The sequence below is a fragment of the Zootoca vivipara genome, chromosome 12 (assembly GCF_963506605.1).
Source record: "Zootoca vivipara chromosome 12, rZooViv1.1, whole genome shotgun sequence".
NCBI classification, from domain to species: Eukaryota; Metazoa; Chordata; class Lepidosauria; order Squamata; family Lacertidae; genus Zootoca; species Zootoca vivipara.
Window position 1 is genome coordinate 47,773,782 of NC_083287.1, and position 16,058 is coordinate 47,789,839.

The 16,058-nt window shown below is 43.5% G+C and overlaps 1 protein-coding gene across 2 annotated transcripts; it reads right to left on the reverse strand.

The window, feature by feature from the left end:
- Window positions 1–623: 623 nt before the first annotated feature.
- INSIG1 (insulin induced gene 1) lies at window positions 624–14,241 on the reverse strand. 2 transcript variants are annotated; one of them, XM_035129596.2, is made up of 6 exons: window positions 14,168–14,241; window positions 9,790–10,196; window positions 6,474–6,598; window positions 5,071–5,237; window positions 4,411–4,510; window positions 624–3,652 (listed from the first exon to the last, which is right to left on the reverse strand). In XM_035129596.2, the coding sequence occupies exons 2-6, from the start codon at window positions 10,187–10,189 to the stop codon at window positions 3,623–3,625; spliced, it is 822 nt and encodes a 273-aa protein (XP_034985487.1). In that variant the 5' UTR covers window positions 10,190–10,196; window positions 14,168–14,241; the 3' UTR covers window positions 624–3,622. The 2 variants fall into 2 exon arrangements, with proteins under 2 accessions (XP_034985487.1, XP_034985485.1); XM_035129594.2 differs by lacking the exon at window positions 14,168–14,241 and adding an exon at window positions 14,036–14,164.
- Between the last annotated feature and the right edge of the window lie 1,817 nt (window positions 14,242–16,058).

A 16,058-nucleotide genomic window follows, 5' to 3' on the forward strand; every position in this document is an offset into this window, starting at 1 on the left:
CTAGCACTCTCCCGCCCTGGCCCTGCTCCCATGGTGCAGTCTACCTCCTTCCGAATCTGAGCGACTTTATCTGCAAAAAACTTCGCAAAAGCATTGCAGGAGATCTTGGGGTCCCTACCAGGCCCCGATGATGAAGGTGGTTCTGATAGATTGCGAACCACCTGCTGCTGTTTTCTGCAGATGCAATAGAAACAGTGAAGAAGGTCCTCTTCACCGTTGCCATTGCCACTTGGTAGGCTCGATGTTGAGCTCTAACCCGTGTCCAGTCTGATTCAGAACACTACTTCCAGATTTGCAGAGTTCGTAAACAGGACTGTTCTTAAACTGAGGTACCACTGTACACGTTAGATGCCAATACGAGATAGAAAAACTGTCCTTGGGCATCTGAGTAAGAAATTTGTACATAACTAAACTACCTCAATTTGGATAAAGATGTAGAGCAGGCCATTAGATAGCTTGATAGAATGCTAATTGTGGAGCTACCTGCCTCTTCACAGCTGAAAAGGCAGTTAAAATGAAGTGTTTGAGACAAATTATTTAAGGTTTTAGCACTTTCCCCAGTCAGATCATTCATTGCTGTCATTCAAAAGGATTATAATATCCAAGTAAACAAGAGACAGAAATGGTTGTTTGAAACCTTTAATTTCTTTTTTTTTTAAAAAAAAACCACCACTCACACACATTGTTGAAAAAACCTACCGAGTCTGAGAATCAAAGGATTCCAACCCAGAATAGTGCAATTCTCCCCCAACACATATTTTTCCATATAACACAAATTCTGAGAACTTTGGTTCAGATACTTACAAGTATTGGCAAGATTGAACTTCTAGTGTATATTTTGGCTGTCTTGTCAAAACACCAATTTACAAATAAAATACTTAATGATTTCATGATTACATATTTACAGTTACAATTGTCCTCTTTAGTTACATGGGGTACCAAGGTGTTGACATGGAAAAGTAGTTATTTGCCTCCTGTGCCACAGAATCTCAAACTAAACTTAGAGAATATGGTGGCTTTTGTCTTGCAGATACATTTTCACGTGGGTATACTCACTTGAGGAACACTATTGGACTATTTAGATTGGTAAAGAAAGGGTTTCCCCAAAACTTTAAAAAACCAATAAAGGCTGCAATTTATTATTCAGTAATACCACAGACTGCAATAAAAGTCCTTCAGTCTAGTTTGTACCTTACTGTTTCAAGGTCCTCTTTAAGAACAAAGAAACCACTAACATATTTTAGCATTTTCCAAAAATATTTCAGATAGAGTTGAATGAGCACTCCTTAGCTCACCTACAAAATGATCTGAAATGAACTCGTGTGTGCAACTAGATGGGAAAGTTGTTCCCTTACCTCTCTCCTCTCATCTTGTATATCTGATTGCAGTGTGCCAGGGGACTGTGAAAGGTGTAGCTCTCTGGAGGAATGCTGCACTATAAGGGCTAGTGGAAATATGAAAACAATTCTCCTCTAGCTTAGATTTTAATCCCATCAGGAGAAGAATTTCAGAGCCTGAAAATCTTTCCTTTCCTTTGCAGTAGGCTTTTACAAACCCATAAGCCCCTGAAGTTAATTTCTAAGCATCCCTAGAGTTTTTGGACAATGATTCTCAAACTATGCTCCTGAGAAGGCACAACACACCAGAGGTGGGAGGAATTCCAGAGTGGGAAAAATATCTTGCAGCAGATAGAACCACTTTCCTCCCAGCAACAGAGCATAGTGTGGCAGTCACCTCAGTTGCTATGGTAACCATGGACGCTACCACGTAGTAGGGAGTATATGGGAGTTTTGGAACAGAGACAGCTCCTCACTAGATGCCTGGTTTTTGGAGGGAGTCCAATATGCTTTAGTTATTTCAGAAGCCAGCATTACTACCCCAATCACAGAACCTTAGAACCACAGCAACAAGATGCATCTATATTGCTGTGTACAAGGATTCTGTGCATCCACATATCAAAGATCAAAGGGCTATCAGTAGGTTGGGGGACCTGGAAGGTGCAGACAATTAAGGAGGAGACCAGAGTTCAAACAGTTTGAGAAACACTGATTTTGAGGTGGTTTCCTTGAACATAAACTGGAGGAAGGTTTTTTTAGCCTCAGTTTAGAACCTAAACAAATGAGAAGCCGCAAGAAGCTAAAATAGAAGAACGTCTAACTGCCTATTACACAAAAATAGTCAGTAAGAGTTCCAGTTGTACACCATATCTACAAGACTGGAGTATTTCTTTTAAGACCAGGGTTTAGTAGAAGATACAAACTAGCATTACTAGATAAATTATTGCTGATTTTTGCCTCCATGCAGCAGTTTTGAAATGAGTTCAAAACTCTTCTTCAATATCACCAAGAAATACTAAAGAGGAGACAACAAGGCTCAGATTTCTCTTAACTGTACATTGCACTTTACATTTTGAGACCCAACACTCGTTCATTAGGTCAGCTGTTGTCTATATTATTTGAATGAATATTGTTCTCACCATGAAACTACTAAGAAACACCTAATGTGTATTGTAGTGACAAGCACTCTTCCTTACAAGGCAATCACAGATTGCAAGTTCTATAGGGTTGCGAAAAACAAAACACTAAGCAGTGATCTGCTCCAAAACACACTGTAAAGTAAAAATCATTTAAGATAAGCCTTAAGTAACACTGTTGGCCTGCTCTGCACCTGTCATGGCCTCTATTGCTTGGGCCCTGAAACTAGTCCAGTTGCTATATAGCTTAACAGGAATCACATAGGAATGCCTCCTCTTAGGCTGGTGTAACACTCTGAGGACAGGCTTATCAGTAAAGTCACTTGAGGGCCTGCCCAACAGAGTTGCAGTGACATACATTACTGAGCAAAAATCAATTTTGGCTGTGTGTATCCAATAGCAGGGAAGTGGTAAGGGACCACGCTATCAGTTTGATAAGCAGCTGACAGACCTATTGCTTTTCTGTCTGCAAGATAGTTTGCTTCCCACTTCCAAGGAGAACAGGTTTTCAAAAACCACAAATCAAAGCACTTTGGATAAGTACTCCTGTGCAAACCACACTGAAATGGGTAGGGTTCCTTACACCTCTCTCCTTTATTTCAGTGGAGGATGCAAAGAATGTTTTCCAAGGGAACTATGATTTGTGCCTATGATTATTATTCCTTTGTACAACATCTGAAGGATTGTAGTTTTTACTCTAATCGCCTTCATTTTAAGGCAACCCTATGTTAAAAGGACATTTTGATAAATACTATTCCTATTAAACCCATCCATGTACTCCACCTTTCAGCACCAACCAACTTTCTTTGGGCACTTGTACAAAGCTTGTAATTATAAGTTTTGTTTCAAGGCTTTGAAATATGGCAGCTGGTTCAATGACTTCCAACAGGAACCTAGCACTTGGGAGAATGGCCACCAAGCATGGACTTGCTATGCATTATGTCTGTACTGACTTCTCCCACAGAACAATCAAACCCAGAGGCTTCTAGGAAAAAACATCAAGGTAACCTCTTGGCCGCTCTAAGGTGAATAAGCATCTTTTCACCAGTCATTTGCGTAGGAAGCTCACACAGATTATTCGAGAAGAAGAAAATTCTAGTTCAGATTCAAGAACTGATCTTCCCCTGCCTTCAGTGCAGATCCAAATATTTAGTCACTGTGAGGCTTCTCAGGAACACCCTGTGGTCAAAACCAAAAGTGTTATTGCAATTTAATGTTTAACATTACACTGAAACTTAGCTGCATTCTTGTAAACAAACCTGCACCAGCAGTTGGTACTTCCAGGAGACTGGGGAAGAGACTTACCACCACTGCCCTCCCTGACATTTGCCTTTTGCTACTGTATGCCTCTGGAGTAAGGATATGGGAGCCAGATATGTGGGTACCTGCCACCACGACGTGGATGTGCAATGTCATTCGCACGTAGTGCAGGTGATGTCGCATGCACTATGTGTGTGACATTGCACATCCACGTTGTGGCAGGCGGCAGCTCCTCTTCCTCCTCCTCTGCAGCCAGCAAGGCACCCTTTTCTGCGGGGAGAGGCTTGGACTTGGAGGCAGAGAGATTCTGCCTTCACTCCTAAGCTTTACCCCTGGAAAAGGGTTCCTTGCTGGCTGGGCTGGCTGTGGAGGAGCTGAACTGATTCTCTCTTGGAGGCAGCACTGCTGCCACCTTTTCTCATTGACTTTGTGGGTGCCTGGTGCCCACAATTATATTATTGTGGGTGCTCAAACACCCATGGCCCCCTAGAGTTGGTTCCCATGCACCCAAAAGACCAAGGCTAGGATGATTTACTTCAGGTCATGCAGGTCACGCCCTTGTAAAGTACCAGTTACTCTTATTAGTCACCAAATAACATGTCCTGCATACAGGTTTAACACTCATCAACTTAATTTCCCTTTTAAAAATGGCTTAACACAGATTGTATGATAATTACCATAGCTAGTTGCCGTCCTATGTTTCCTACAGTCACACCTCCTGAGAAAAATATGCATGGTAACCAAGACCGGATGTAAAGGAAATCTGGGGATGTATACCTAAAGAAAGATATAAGAAAGTGAGATATGCCTGCAGTTTTAATATCTGTGCAACAAGGCTTGTCTTTTAATATGAACACTTGGCTATGCTGGAACAAGTGGTAGTTCTGTGAATTTCAATATTGCCATCATGCATTTTGTCAGCAGAATTAAATACATCTGATTGTAGAAGATACAGTTCTATTTGTACAGTCACATCCTGTATTATTACCACAGGGGTGGTGAAAAGGATTAAACGTTTCATGCTGTGTAAATAGGGAAAGCTTATAGAATGCTTAGAGGGATAGAAATTGAACATGTCTTCGCTGCACAAAAGTCTGTCTCTTTCCTATTTTCTCAATGGAACACACCTAGAATCAAGCTTAAAGTGATCCGACCACTTAGCATAAAGACATTGTAATTGTGTACAAGGCAGCAGCACACTATAATTAAGTGGCTTATAACTCTCATTTTTAGCAGCAGAGTGGGCACACACCTTTGCTTAAGAATGCAAGGCAAATTTAACTAATTTTTACTTTAAAATAGTTGGACAATTTAAAGTCACAAGATGGGATACTTACTGATAAACACCATTATAGACAAGGAACTGTGTAATCAGAGTAGCTACAAAAGCTATTGTAATTCCAAGACCAAGACCACTTCTTGAACGATCAAATGTCCACCAGAGACCCAGTGACAAAGCTGCCAGGGTCAAGGAGAGTTGGATATTGTTTGCAAAATCCAATTTCTAAGAAGAAAGTTAAGGAAAATTCTGCACCCTTGAAGTCTGACAAGTTTCTTCTTGCTCATCATAACAATCTTCAGACACAGCCAGATTTAGTTTTCTGCTTCAGTGCTGTTAGATGGTGTCTACACCATCACCCCTTTCACATTTTATTTGCCTCTTGTGTTGCATACATTCCTCTTTTGTACACGTATACCTGTAAATGCAGTATACAAATGCAAAAATCACTTCAAGCAAGGGTCAAAAGTAGCAAATGGGTACCATTAGCCTGCAGGGGACAATTTTTCCCACAGCTTCTGTCAAGATATAATGAGGACCATTGCAAGTAAATTAGTACCTCTTCAAATAAGGTGCTAATTTTCTTGTAATGAAATTCAAAGTGAACTCCTGGGACATATCTGAAGGAGAAGCTAGTGCAAAAACACTAACAAGCTTTATTTGAGAAAAAGGCAAATGCTACATATTCATGCATTTCTAGACTGTAGTAACAAGTGAGGATTTGTGTGCGTGAAAAATTCAGACAACCAATTGAGTGGAGTCTGTGACAGAATCTAATTCTATCCCGAACATCCCAGATCTGTTATTTTGTTAAACAGGCTGGGCTGTAGCAAACTAAGTTTTACTCTGAGTAAACCCACTTGAAATTAATGGACACAATTAACATAGGGTCTCATCTGAGTAACTAATGGAAAGGATTACTCAGTGGATCTACTCTGAGTAAAATTTAGTTGGCTACTACCTGCTCTTTTATTTTAAATCTCCTTTTACTCACAGTACTACTAACTTTATGTATCTTATAAACCACCCCAATCCTCAGGACCTTTTAGCTACCTTAGCGGAGAAATTTGTGTTAACAGCAGCTGCAGCACTAAGAACAGCAAATGCAGCTGATACAATCAGCAATGTCCTTACTTGCCACTATCAAGCCCTTGTCTCGCTATACCGTAGGCAGACAAGTGGTTTCTTTGTGCCAGTCCAAGAAGCCTTATCCCAGATCCTTCAAAGTATTTCTTAGTACAGGACGTTGCTGTGAGACACACAATCCATTTCAAGTGACTATTCTAGAGGCACAAGTCTAGAAATAAGGATTTCAAAATGCAGTCATTTCTCCACATTCATGCTGAATTTCTCCACATTTCAATTGAAGTTGGTCAAGTATAGACTGAAAAGAACTTTAAAAAATAAATTCCATTATAATTACACCATATATGGACATTAATCACATCATTCTAAGGATACAGCACTTGCATGGTTAATGCCGACAAAGACTGCTATACACCGCATAACACTGGCCCATTCTCGCTTGAATTTGTGAGGCTCACCAAGATGACTGTCAATGCAGGGATACAGCAGGCCAATAACAGCTGTAAAAGAAAAAGGAGAAATTGTTCTTACAGTTTTAATTTCCAAGCTGTTGTAAATATAAATCTATTCAGCACATGCCAAAGTCTTATGCAGACTAAAACCCATTTTCCCTACTGTTATGTCTGCTAAGGATATTTCACAAATTGTATAGTGTTTCACATATTTTTATGTTATGCTTCAAGATGTGGGACTATGGCTGAACATGCATGAATCTTAAAGCTACAAAAGAAACTCATTTCTTCCTGTATATACTGCACTGCTTATATTAAAAAAAGGTTTGTTTCTGTTCCTTGGTAGAAAATGTAAGCCTCAGGTAGAAGCAGAATCAATATTTTAACAGTAATAATTAGCTGCCTAGACCAAGAGCCCAAATTTCTTCAGACTTTTTATTACAGATATTTCACAGATACACCCTCCCTTCCCCTGGAAAATATAAACACGTTTTATATCCATATGGAACACATTTAAGTACTACTGAATTTTTTAAAAATTCAAAGTTCAGGCATTTGACTTTCACAGCACTTTTGCTAGTTAACAGGTAAACTATTGGCTGTAGGCACCACTGAAGAATGCATTCTAGAGCAAGCACCCAGTTTTTATTAGCAGAAGTTGTTTCCACTTTGTCATTTAGATTGTTATAGAACAGTGTACACCAGGGGTGCCTAACGTGTGGTCCTCCAAATGTTGATCCACTCCACCTCCCAACATCCTTGATTACTGGCCATGCTGAGTAAAGCTGATGGAAGTTGGAGCCCAATACTACCTGGTAAGCTGCCAACATACACAGCAGCTGCTTAAATAGCCTCATCTGGTGACTTAGTTCCCACTCACTGCCACACATAAAGCTATTTTCCACAGTGTTTTTCTCCAGTATGAAGAGTTTCGTTATCAACATGGCCAACTGATGCTGGGCTGGAAACTCTTAATGCCAGACAGAACTATTGCTCTACATCAGGCATCCCCAAACTCGGCCCTCCAGATGTTTTAGAACTACAATTCTCATCATCCCTGACCACTGGTCCTGTTAGCTAGGGATGATGGGAGTTGTAGTCCCAAAACATCTGGAGGGCCAAGTTTGGGGATGCCTGCTCTACATGTTTAGTTACAATGGGAGTATATTAAAAGGTTAAGTCCATTTCAACTGGCCTCTGAGTGGCAGCAGTTAATATACAGGCTAGAACAGGGGTCGGCAAGGCTTACCAGGCATGGGCCGGATCACTCCCGTGGAGATCCTCCGTGGGCCGAACCGGCGCAGTGTGACGCCAGAAATCGCGTCTGCGCATGTTCACAGCACCGGAAATCGCTTCTGCGCATGCCCAGACGCCGAAAATTGTGCCTGTGCAGAAGCCATTTTCGGCATCTGGGCATGCGCAGAAGCGATTTCTGGAGCTGCGGAAGAAAGTCCCTGCACCGCGCCAGTTTAGGGGCCCGCCAAGCGGGTGGCTCGGGGGCCGGTTAAATGGCCTCCGTGGACCACCTCCGGCCCATGGGCCTTAGGGTGTTGACTTAGGTTGGCTAGAACTTGGTTTTGTTTCATTTCAGAGAGCACACAATACTATGGGACAAACGCTGGCTGTTTCTGTGTAGCATATCTGAAGTTCACTGCTTTACTCATGATGCAGAGAGGTGGCTAAAACTGAAGCCACCCGTTTTGAGAAACACATACTGTACATATATATCCTGCTCTAGAGCAACACCTGCACCCAAAGGGGAAGGTGCCACCCTGCACTGGCAAGAGCTGTTTTGTACTGTAGAAACTTATTTGAAAACTACATTTTATGTTGCCAGAAAATAACATCTCTAATTGAGACAGTAATCAAAAGGAATGACAGTAGCCAGTATGGTTCTGAGATTAAACCAATGAGGTTAAACCTTCATTGGATTAAAAATCATAGAACTGTAGAGTTGGAAGCGACCCCAAGGGTCATCTAGTCCAGGTTTCAGCAACCTTTTTCAGCCGTGGGCTGGTCCACCATCTCTCAGATTATGCGGTGGGCTGGACTATATTTTTTTTGGGGGGGGGGGGAATGAACAAATTCCTATGCCCCACAAATAACCCAGAGATGCATTTTAAATAAAAGCACACAATCTACTCATGTAAAAACATGCTGATTCCCAAACTGTCTGTGGGTCAGATTGAGAAGGCAATTGGGCCGCATCCAGCCCACGAGCCTTAGGTTGCCTACCCCTGAGCTAGTCCAACTCCGTGCAATGCAGGAATCTCAGCTAAAGCATCCATGATATGATTAATTTTTTGGGTGGCTTGATAAATTTTGGCTTTTCTCCTTCATCTCTTTGCTGTGCTCTCTTCAAAAATTTTACCAACATAAAAAATTCATGTTTACACGTCAAACATTTCTGCCAAGCATTGCAACATTCTACTTAATAGAATACAGCTGTGTTTTAATGCTCCCCTATAGTGTCATTTGAATCCACTGTGTAGTTAGCAGCAGGAGTTGTTTAACATTCAGCTATTTGTTCTGCTTCTTTATAGAACAAAATATATTTCTATTTTAACTAAGCGTTTTGTCCTAGGTATGCTACAGCTTTTGCAGGGGAGCGGTGTAGGAGGAAATCCCCTTACATTTCTGCTGGCAAATGAAGCTGCTGCAGCTGCTCTCAGAACAGGCAGCTAGCCAAGCTTCACTTCCCATCCTCTGCTGCTGCAACATGTGACTTCCTTGTTTTTGATTCAAGTATGTGGCATGTTCAGGCAGGCAACCAATAGGAGCGAGAACATGCGACTCACCAGTTTCAAAAGAGAACCAATCATAAGGCAGAGAGTGGTGATGAGTCATGCAAGCTCCTGTGCTAAAACTTTGACAGACAATAGCTTGGAGGAAACGCTTCCCAAATTCCAGGGCTAACCACAGTGCCAACTCTTAAAGCAGCATCAGCCCAGGAAAGTAATCAGCTACACATCCCTGCTCTTTCCTAGACTACAACATGCTTAATCTGCTTAATCTGATTGTTCTGTCAATTTGCTCAGCAGCTAGATGGCATTAACAATGCATGCAAACTCTTAAGTCATGGCCAACCCTGAAAAGTGTGCAGCAGATTGAAGAAACAAACCCCAGCAAGCTGCGGGTCCCAAATACTACCCAGCGACAAAATACAATCCAACGTCTAGAACTGCCAATGCCTTCTTTCCACAGATTCCTACACAACCAAATTTAATCTGGTGACTTACCTGCTGCTGTCCCACAGCAAGGGGGCACCCACCAAGCAGAGGAGAAGATTGTAGAAATGACCTCCTCGGGGAAGAGTGTTACGTTCCTCTGGATCTGCAACAAGTTCAGTACCAGGGCGAGGAAAGTGCCAACAACAAAGAGCACCAGGCTCCTTTGCACTACGTCCCTGCTCAAGTTCAAACTGCTGCTGGTGCCACTGCCAAGGTTCGAGCTGCTTGGGTTCAGCATGCTGTGACTCACTAGTTTTAGAGGAGAACTCGAGACAGACGAGCTCAACATTTCGCCCACTTTGGCTGCCAGCCCTGTGGCACTTCCACCTAAGGGGGTTCTAGGCCTTCTCCTGGCAGTACAGGAACAACTCCAGGTATGATCTTCTGTTCTGGATACAGGCTTCTCCATGAGATTTCTGAAAGGGGCATCAAGAAGTTATTAGTGCCAACATTAGGCTGCAAAGCCAGCCATCAAGTATGCCATGTGCTTTATCCGTGTACTACCAATGGTTTGTACTTGTCTACCATGAGATATAGGAATTTTCTTTACAAACAAGAAGTCAGGGTCAGAAAGAAACATATGAAGAAAACCCAACAATCCTATGACCATCTTCAGTATTTTAGGAAGTAAGAATATTCTATAGCCTTGCTTTGGACACTAGAGAATAGTTAAAGAGTTCACTTCCAGGTGAGGTGTGGAAGCCCAAGACAATTTTTGAATACAGGTAATACTCCACTGATAGGCTACACTGTAGTTAATATAGCATAGTAGCTAAGAGAATGAGTCGCAACCTAGGAGGTCATTAATTCAAGTGAAATCTCAATCATGATTCACAAGGTAACCTTAAGGAAGGAACTCTCAGTTCTCATCCCATAATGTTGGGATAATGCTTGTTTACCATGCAGGATTGTGTAAGGATTGTTCTCATAATGTATGCAACTGTCATTCTGAACACTGAAAATGCTACATTGCTTGGCATTACTATTACTACAGTGGTACCTCGGTTTATGAACACAATTGGTTCTGGAAGTCTGTTCATAAACTGAAGCGTTCATAAACTGAAGCGAACTTTCCCATTGAAAGTAATGGAAAGTGGATTAATCTGTTCCAGGGGTTCTTAAACTGAAGCGTTCATAAACTGAAGCGAACTTTCCCATTGAAAGTAATGGAAAGTGGATTAATCCGTTCCAGATGGGTCCGCAGAGTACTTAAACTGAAGCATTCATAAACTGAAGCATGGGTGTAATTGGTTCCGGAAGTCTGTTCATAAACTGAAGCGTTCATAAACTGAAGCGAACTTTCCCATTGAAAGTAATGGAAAATGAATTAATCCGTTCCAGATGGGTCCGCGGCGTTCATAAACCGAAAATTCATAAACTGAGGTGTTCATAAACCGAGGTTCCACTGTATTGCAAAACATTCTAAGCAACAGTATATGTAATGGCTGGAGTGTTTGACCAGACTGAGGAAAAGGAGGTTCAAATCCTCACTCAGCCATGAAGCTCAAAGTGTGACCTTAGGCTAGTTACAGGTTGGTAGCCGTGTTGGTCTGAGTCGAAGCAAAATAAAAAAATTCCTTCAGTAGCACCTTAAAGACCAACTAAGTTTATATTTTGGTATGAGCTTTCGTGTGCATGCACACTTCTTCAGATACACTAGAAACAGAAGTGTGACACTTCTGTTTCTAGTGTATCTGAAGAAGTGTGCATGCACACGAAAGCTCATACCAAAATATAAACTTAGTTGGTCTTTAAGGTGCTACTGAAGGAATTTTAGACCTTAGGCTAGTCACCCTCTCACAGTCCAACCTATCACATAAGGCTGTTTCAATGATAAAATGAGGCTGGGACAGGGGACCATGTGCACTACCTTCAGCTTCTTAAAAGGAAGGGTAGGAACATCTACCTAGAGCTTTAAACATGCCCCTACACCATGACAAAATTATAAACAAGCATATAATAGCATGTTTTCAGACATTTCACATGAAGTTGTCAATTGCCATACAAACAGTGATGCTTACAGAGTGACAAAAATACTGGATCCTTTAGATTCTTATACATATTAAGAGTAACACCAAACTGTCCCAGCATCAGTGACCTGGGATAGTTAATCAATACTTCTAATACAGATTTTCAATGGCTTGGTCTAATAACTAAAGAGTCCACAATTTCATTTTTTCCTCTCCAGCAGAGTACTACCGGTAACCTCTCCAGTGAGTTGGCCCTTCCAATTCAGAAGAGAGAAAACTTTGAAGTGACTCAAAAGAGCATTCATTACATACATGATCCAGAATCCATTCTGATGTTGTAAAACTAGACATGCTAGATGATCAAAACAACACATTTTGCTTTATAAAAACCTATTGCTTGCATAGCAATTTATACAAAGCTACAAGCAGCCCTTGTTATTTGTATAGACACAATATGAAGACAATGCCCTGATCTGGGAAAACCTTTAAAAGGCTACCTATACTGCTGTTAAGACATCCACATGCCTATTGGAACTTGCTAGGATCTTCCTTTTTGTGTTTGGGTAGTGGCTTCCAATATTGCCTTCTTTTTTAAAAAAGAGGTTTTGCTACACCTTAAAGACTAAAGGTTTTTATATATATATATATAAAATGTGTTAGTCTTTAAGATGCCAAAAGACTCTGCTGTTTTCGCTGCAGCTGACTAACATGCCTGCCCCTGGAAATTATTTTAGTGAAAAGTTTTATCAACTGGATATTAATCTTTCTCCACCTGAAGCTAAAGTTATTTCTGCTACAGTCTGCCCTGGGAGGGATTACTTGAATTGTACTGCTTCCAGGGCTCTCCTACTGCTGGAGGGCAACAGGTCCCATTTTTCTCTAGAATCAATAGCCTGACAATTCCCTTTCCCACATAGGAAAGCTGGGTCCAACCCAAACCAAAAGTGCAAGCATTCCTAGACTGCTTTCATCCCTTGGAAGATTTCACCAGAGAGAAACTAGCCTTTCAGATAGTTACTCTAACCCAGGCATCCTCAAACTGCGGCCCTCCAGATGTTTTGGCCTACAACTCCCATGATCCCTAGCTAAGAGGACCAGTGGTCAGGGATGGTGGGAATTGTAGTCCAAAACATCTAGAGAGCCGAAGTTTGGGGATGCCTGCTCTAACCTCTACCCTCCATCCCCATTTATTGAAAACACTTGGGGAGGGCTTAAGTACCCGCTACTCATTCTTTTTGGAGAACTCTTAGATCTTCACCTGTAAAATAATGACAACAGGGTCAAAATTCCCAAGTGCTGGAGATTCACACATCCCTTCCATCTCTAAAAATTACAATCCTATGCATGCATACTTAAAATACCCACTTAAGTCCGTGACAGCTGCTTCCAAAGGAACAGACAAAGAACAGAATCATAGAATTGTAGAGCTGGAAGGGACCTTGAGGGAGGGTCATCTAATCCAATATTCTGCAATGCAGGAATCTCAACTAAATCATACATGACACGTGGCCACCCCAGGCCTTTTACCAAGTTTGTTGTCTATGTGATGATTTGTGTGTGCAAGTACTCCAAAACCCATCCTGCCTAGCCTTCCCCTAGCTTCTACAGATACATAAAACCTTCATACCGTAGGATATGCCTGTTGCAACCAACCAAGGTAGGGAAGGTGCTGGCAAGCTTTTATCTTCCACACAGCTACACCTGGGGCTCACTACTGCTTCGAGGACCCGCCTATACGGAATCAAAACGAGGGGGGGGGGGCATTTTCCACCTTCCTTCTCCTCCAGCAGCGGCCAGGCTAGATAACCGCCGATTATTTTACTGCAAAAGGGCGCCTTTCTTTCTTTTTGTGCAAGGCATAGAGAACGAATACGGGAGGGGGCGAGAGACAGGGCTGCGTGCTCGCGTCTCCTCCTTGTTGGGTATCCCTCCCTCTGCAGGGGCAGCAGCGAAAACGCAGCAAAGGGGCTGGAGGAGCAACGTAGCCAAGCTTTGATCCCGAACACTGCCACCCGCGTTCCCCGGTAAGAAGACCACCAAGGAGGGTCGAAGGCCGCAACCATTTCTCTCACTTCCCCTTCCCCGCCATAACCTCCACATTGGTTGCCCGGCGCCGTCAGCACCTACCGCCCGGAGATAGACTCCCCCTGTATAGGGAGGCTCCCTGCCCGGGACTTAAGGTCCTCAAGGCACCCGCAGCCGCCTCCATGAAGCGGGCAGGCGGGGATGGCAGGCCCCCCGCGTCGCCCCTTTCCCCTACCCCTCGCTCCTGCCCGCCTGCTTACCTGCTCAGCCGGGCTCCGTCTCCCTCAGTCGCACAGGTCCCTCCCTTCTCCCCTCTCGCGCGCCACAAGCGCCCGGCTGAAAGGCTTATAAAGCGGCAAGCCCCGAAGTCACGTTACTCGCAGCCGACCTACCCGCAGCCGCAGGGCCGGCCGCGCCAGAGCCCTCCCTCGCCTCTCTCTGCAGGAGGGGTCGCCGTGGCGGTGACGATATCGGCAGCGGCGGCGGGGGCCAAAGGGGCGGGGGGAAGCCGACAGGGAGCTTTCCTGGGTAGCCCCGAGAACAACATTTCAGTCTGGTGAGGCCGCTCCAGCCAATGGGAGGCAGGCGGCCCATATGACGTCGGGGACACACCACCCGCCCTCCTCAACTGACAGCTCGCGCGCTGACAGGGCGGGAACTGGGGTTGGGTGAGGTGGTGCTTCCCGCGGGGAGGGGGAGGGACGGGGACGGGTGTCCGATGGGCGCGCTCGCGACGTGCCGTGTCGCGAGGCGGGTTCGCTCCGCACGGAACGTTCCATCCCCAACTGCCACTTGGCGAGCCTTGCGCAGCGCCCCCTCCCGCCCACGCAGTTCTCTCGAGTTCAGAACTGTGGGAGACTTCGGTTTCCATATCTATCTATCTATCTATCTATCTATCTATCTATCTATCTATCTATCTATCTATCTATCTATCTATCTATCTAATCTTAGTACCTAGACGTTTTCTGCTTTCAGGGTTGGCTCCTCTTCGTCCTCCCTCTTCTATTACCACAATACAGTAACCCTGTGAGGTAGAGATGGGTAGCGAGAAAGAGGCTGGGCTCAAGGTCACCCGAGGAGCTTCACAGCTTGAGTTGGGGTTTAGCACTAGGCGAGAGTCTCCCTTGAGACTTAGAAAAAATACTTAAGACTGCAGTCTGTGAGCCTTTTTTTAAAAAACAAAACACCTTCGCTTTCTTGCTGTTTGTACCCTAAAAATCGCCCTCCCCAAAATTGCACTCCCAGGGCTGGATTAAGACATTTAGAGGCCCTCAACACTTAAAAGGTTTGGGACAGGTGCCCCCATATATATCTAATTCAAAATATAAACAATAATAAACCGTAAAATAAACTTTCATTTCTTTAAATGAAATGAAACCTACAGTAAGATGGAAAGTAATGTTTATTTTTGTATACTTCCACTTTGTTTATATTGGAAAAGTTTTTATCCTACTTTTTCTAATTGCAAAGTCTTCTCTCAGATTCTCAAAACTAATTTTACGTAACACACCTGTTTCTATACTTAGTACTGTAGCGATAAGGCCTGCCTTGTTACATAGTTGTTTCATTGGGATTTTTAATATACAGCAATTCATATGAGAAAACGAAGGCTCAGCTGAGCACTTTGAGACCATTAATGTTAAAAATCTGGCAATGGAAAATTTCTTTGGTATCCCCCTTACCTTGATGCCCTAAACACGTTCTTGGTTTGTTTAATGGTTAATCCAGCCCTGCACCCTCTGCAGGCTGTGCTCCCCGTGGAGGGAGATGAGCTCTGGATTAGATGTGTTGCTGGGGTGTGTTGTTGCTGCTGCTGCTGCTTTTAAACACCTGGATTGGAAACTAACCAATTGTATCTGATCTTCCCAAAACCAAACAGTGCCCTCAGAGTACAGTTAAATGGACCCCTGACCATTAGGTCCAGTCGCGAACCACTCTGGGGTTGCAGCGCTCATCTCGCTTTACTGGCCGAGGGAGCCAGCGTACAGCTTCCGGGTCATTTGGCCAGCATGACTAAGCCGCTTCTGGCAAAACCAGAGCAGCACACGGAAACGCCGTTTACCTTCCCGCTGGAGCGGTACCTATTTATCTACTTGCGCTTTGACGTGCTTTTGAACTGCTAGGTTGGCAGGAGCAGGGACTGAGCAATGGGAGTTCACTCTGTCACAGGGATTCGAACTGCCAATCTTCTGATCTGTGGTTTAACCTACAGGACCACCCGCGTCCCTTTGCCCTCAGGATAGAAGACACTTTTGCAGCTCCTGGGTGACTTGAGGCTTCTCA

What these genes read in the sequence shown, in the direction of transcription:
- INSIG1 (XM_035129596.2), bottom strand. Translation starts at nt 10,189, where the DNA reads ATGGAGAAGCCTGTATCCAGAACAGAAGATCATACCTGGAGTTGTTCC. An exon ending in GTCTATAATGGTGTTTATCA is followed by an intron (nt 4,511 to 5,070) that starts GTAAGTATCCCA and finishes ATCTTTCTTTAG; the next exon opens with GTATACATCCCCAGATTTCC. An exon ending in TAGGACGGCAACTAGCTATG is followed by an intron (nt 3,653 to 4,410) that starts GTAATTATCATA and finishes TTTTGACCACAG; the next exon opens with GGTGTTCCTGAGAAGCCTCA.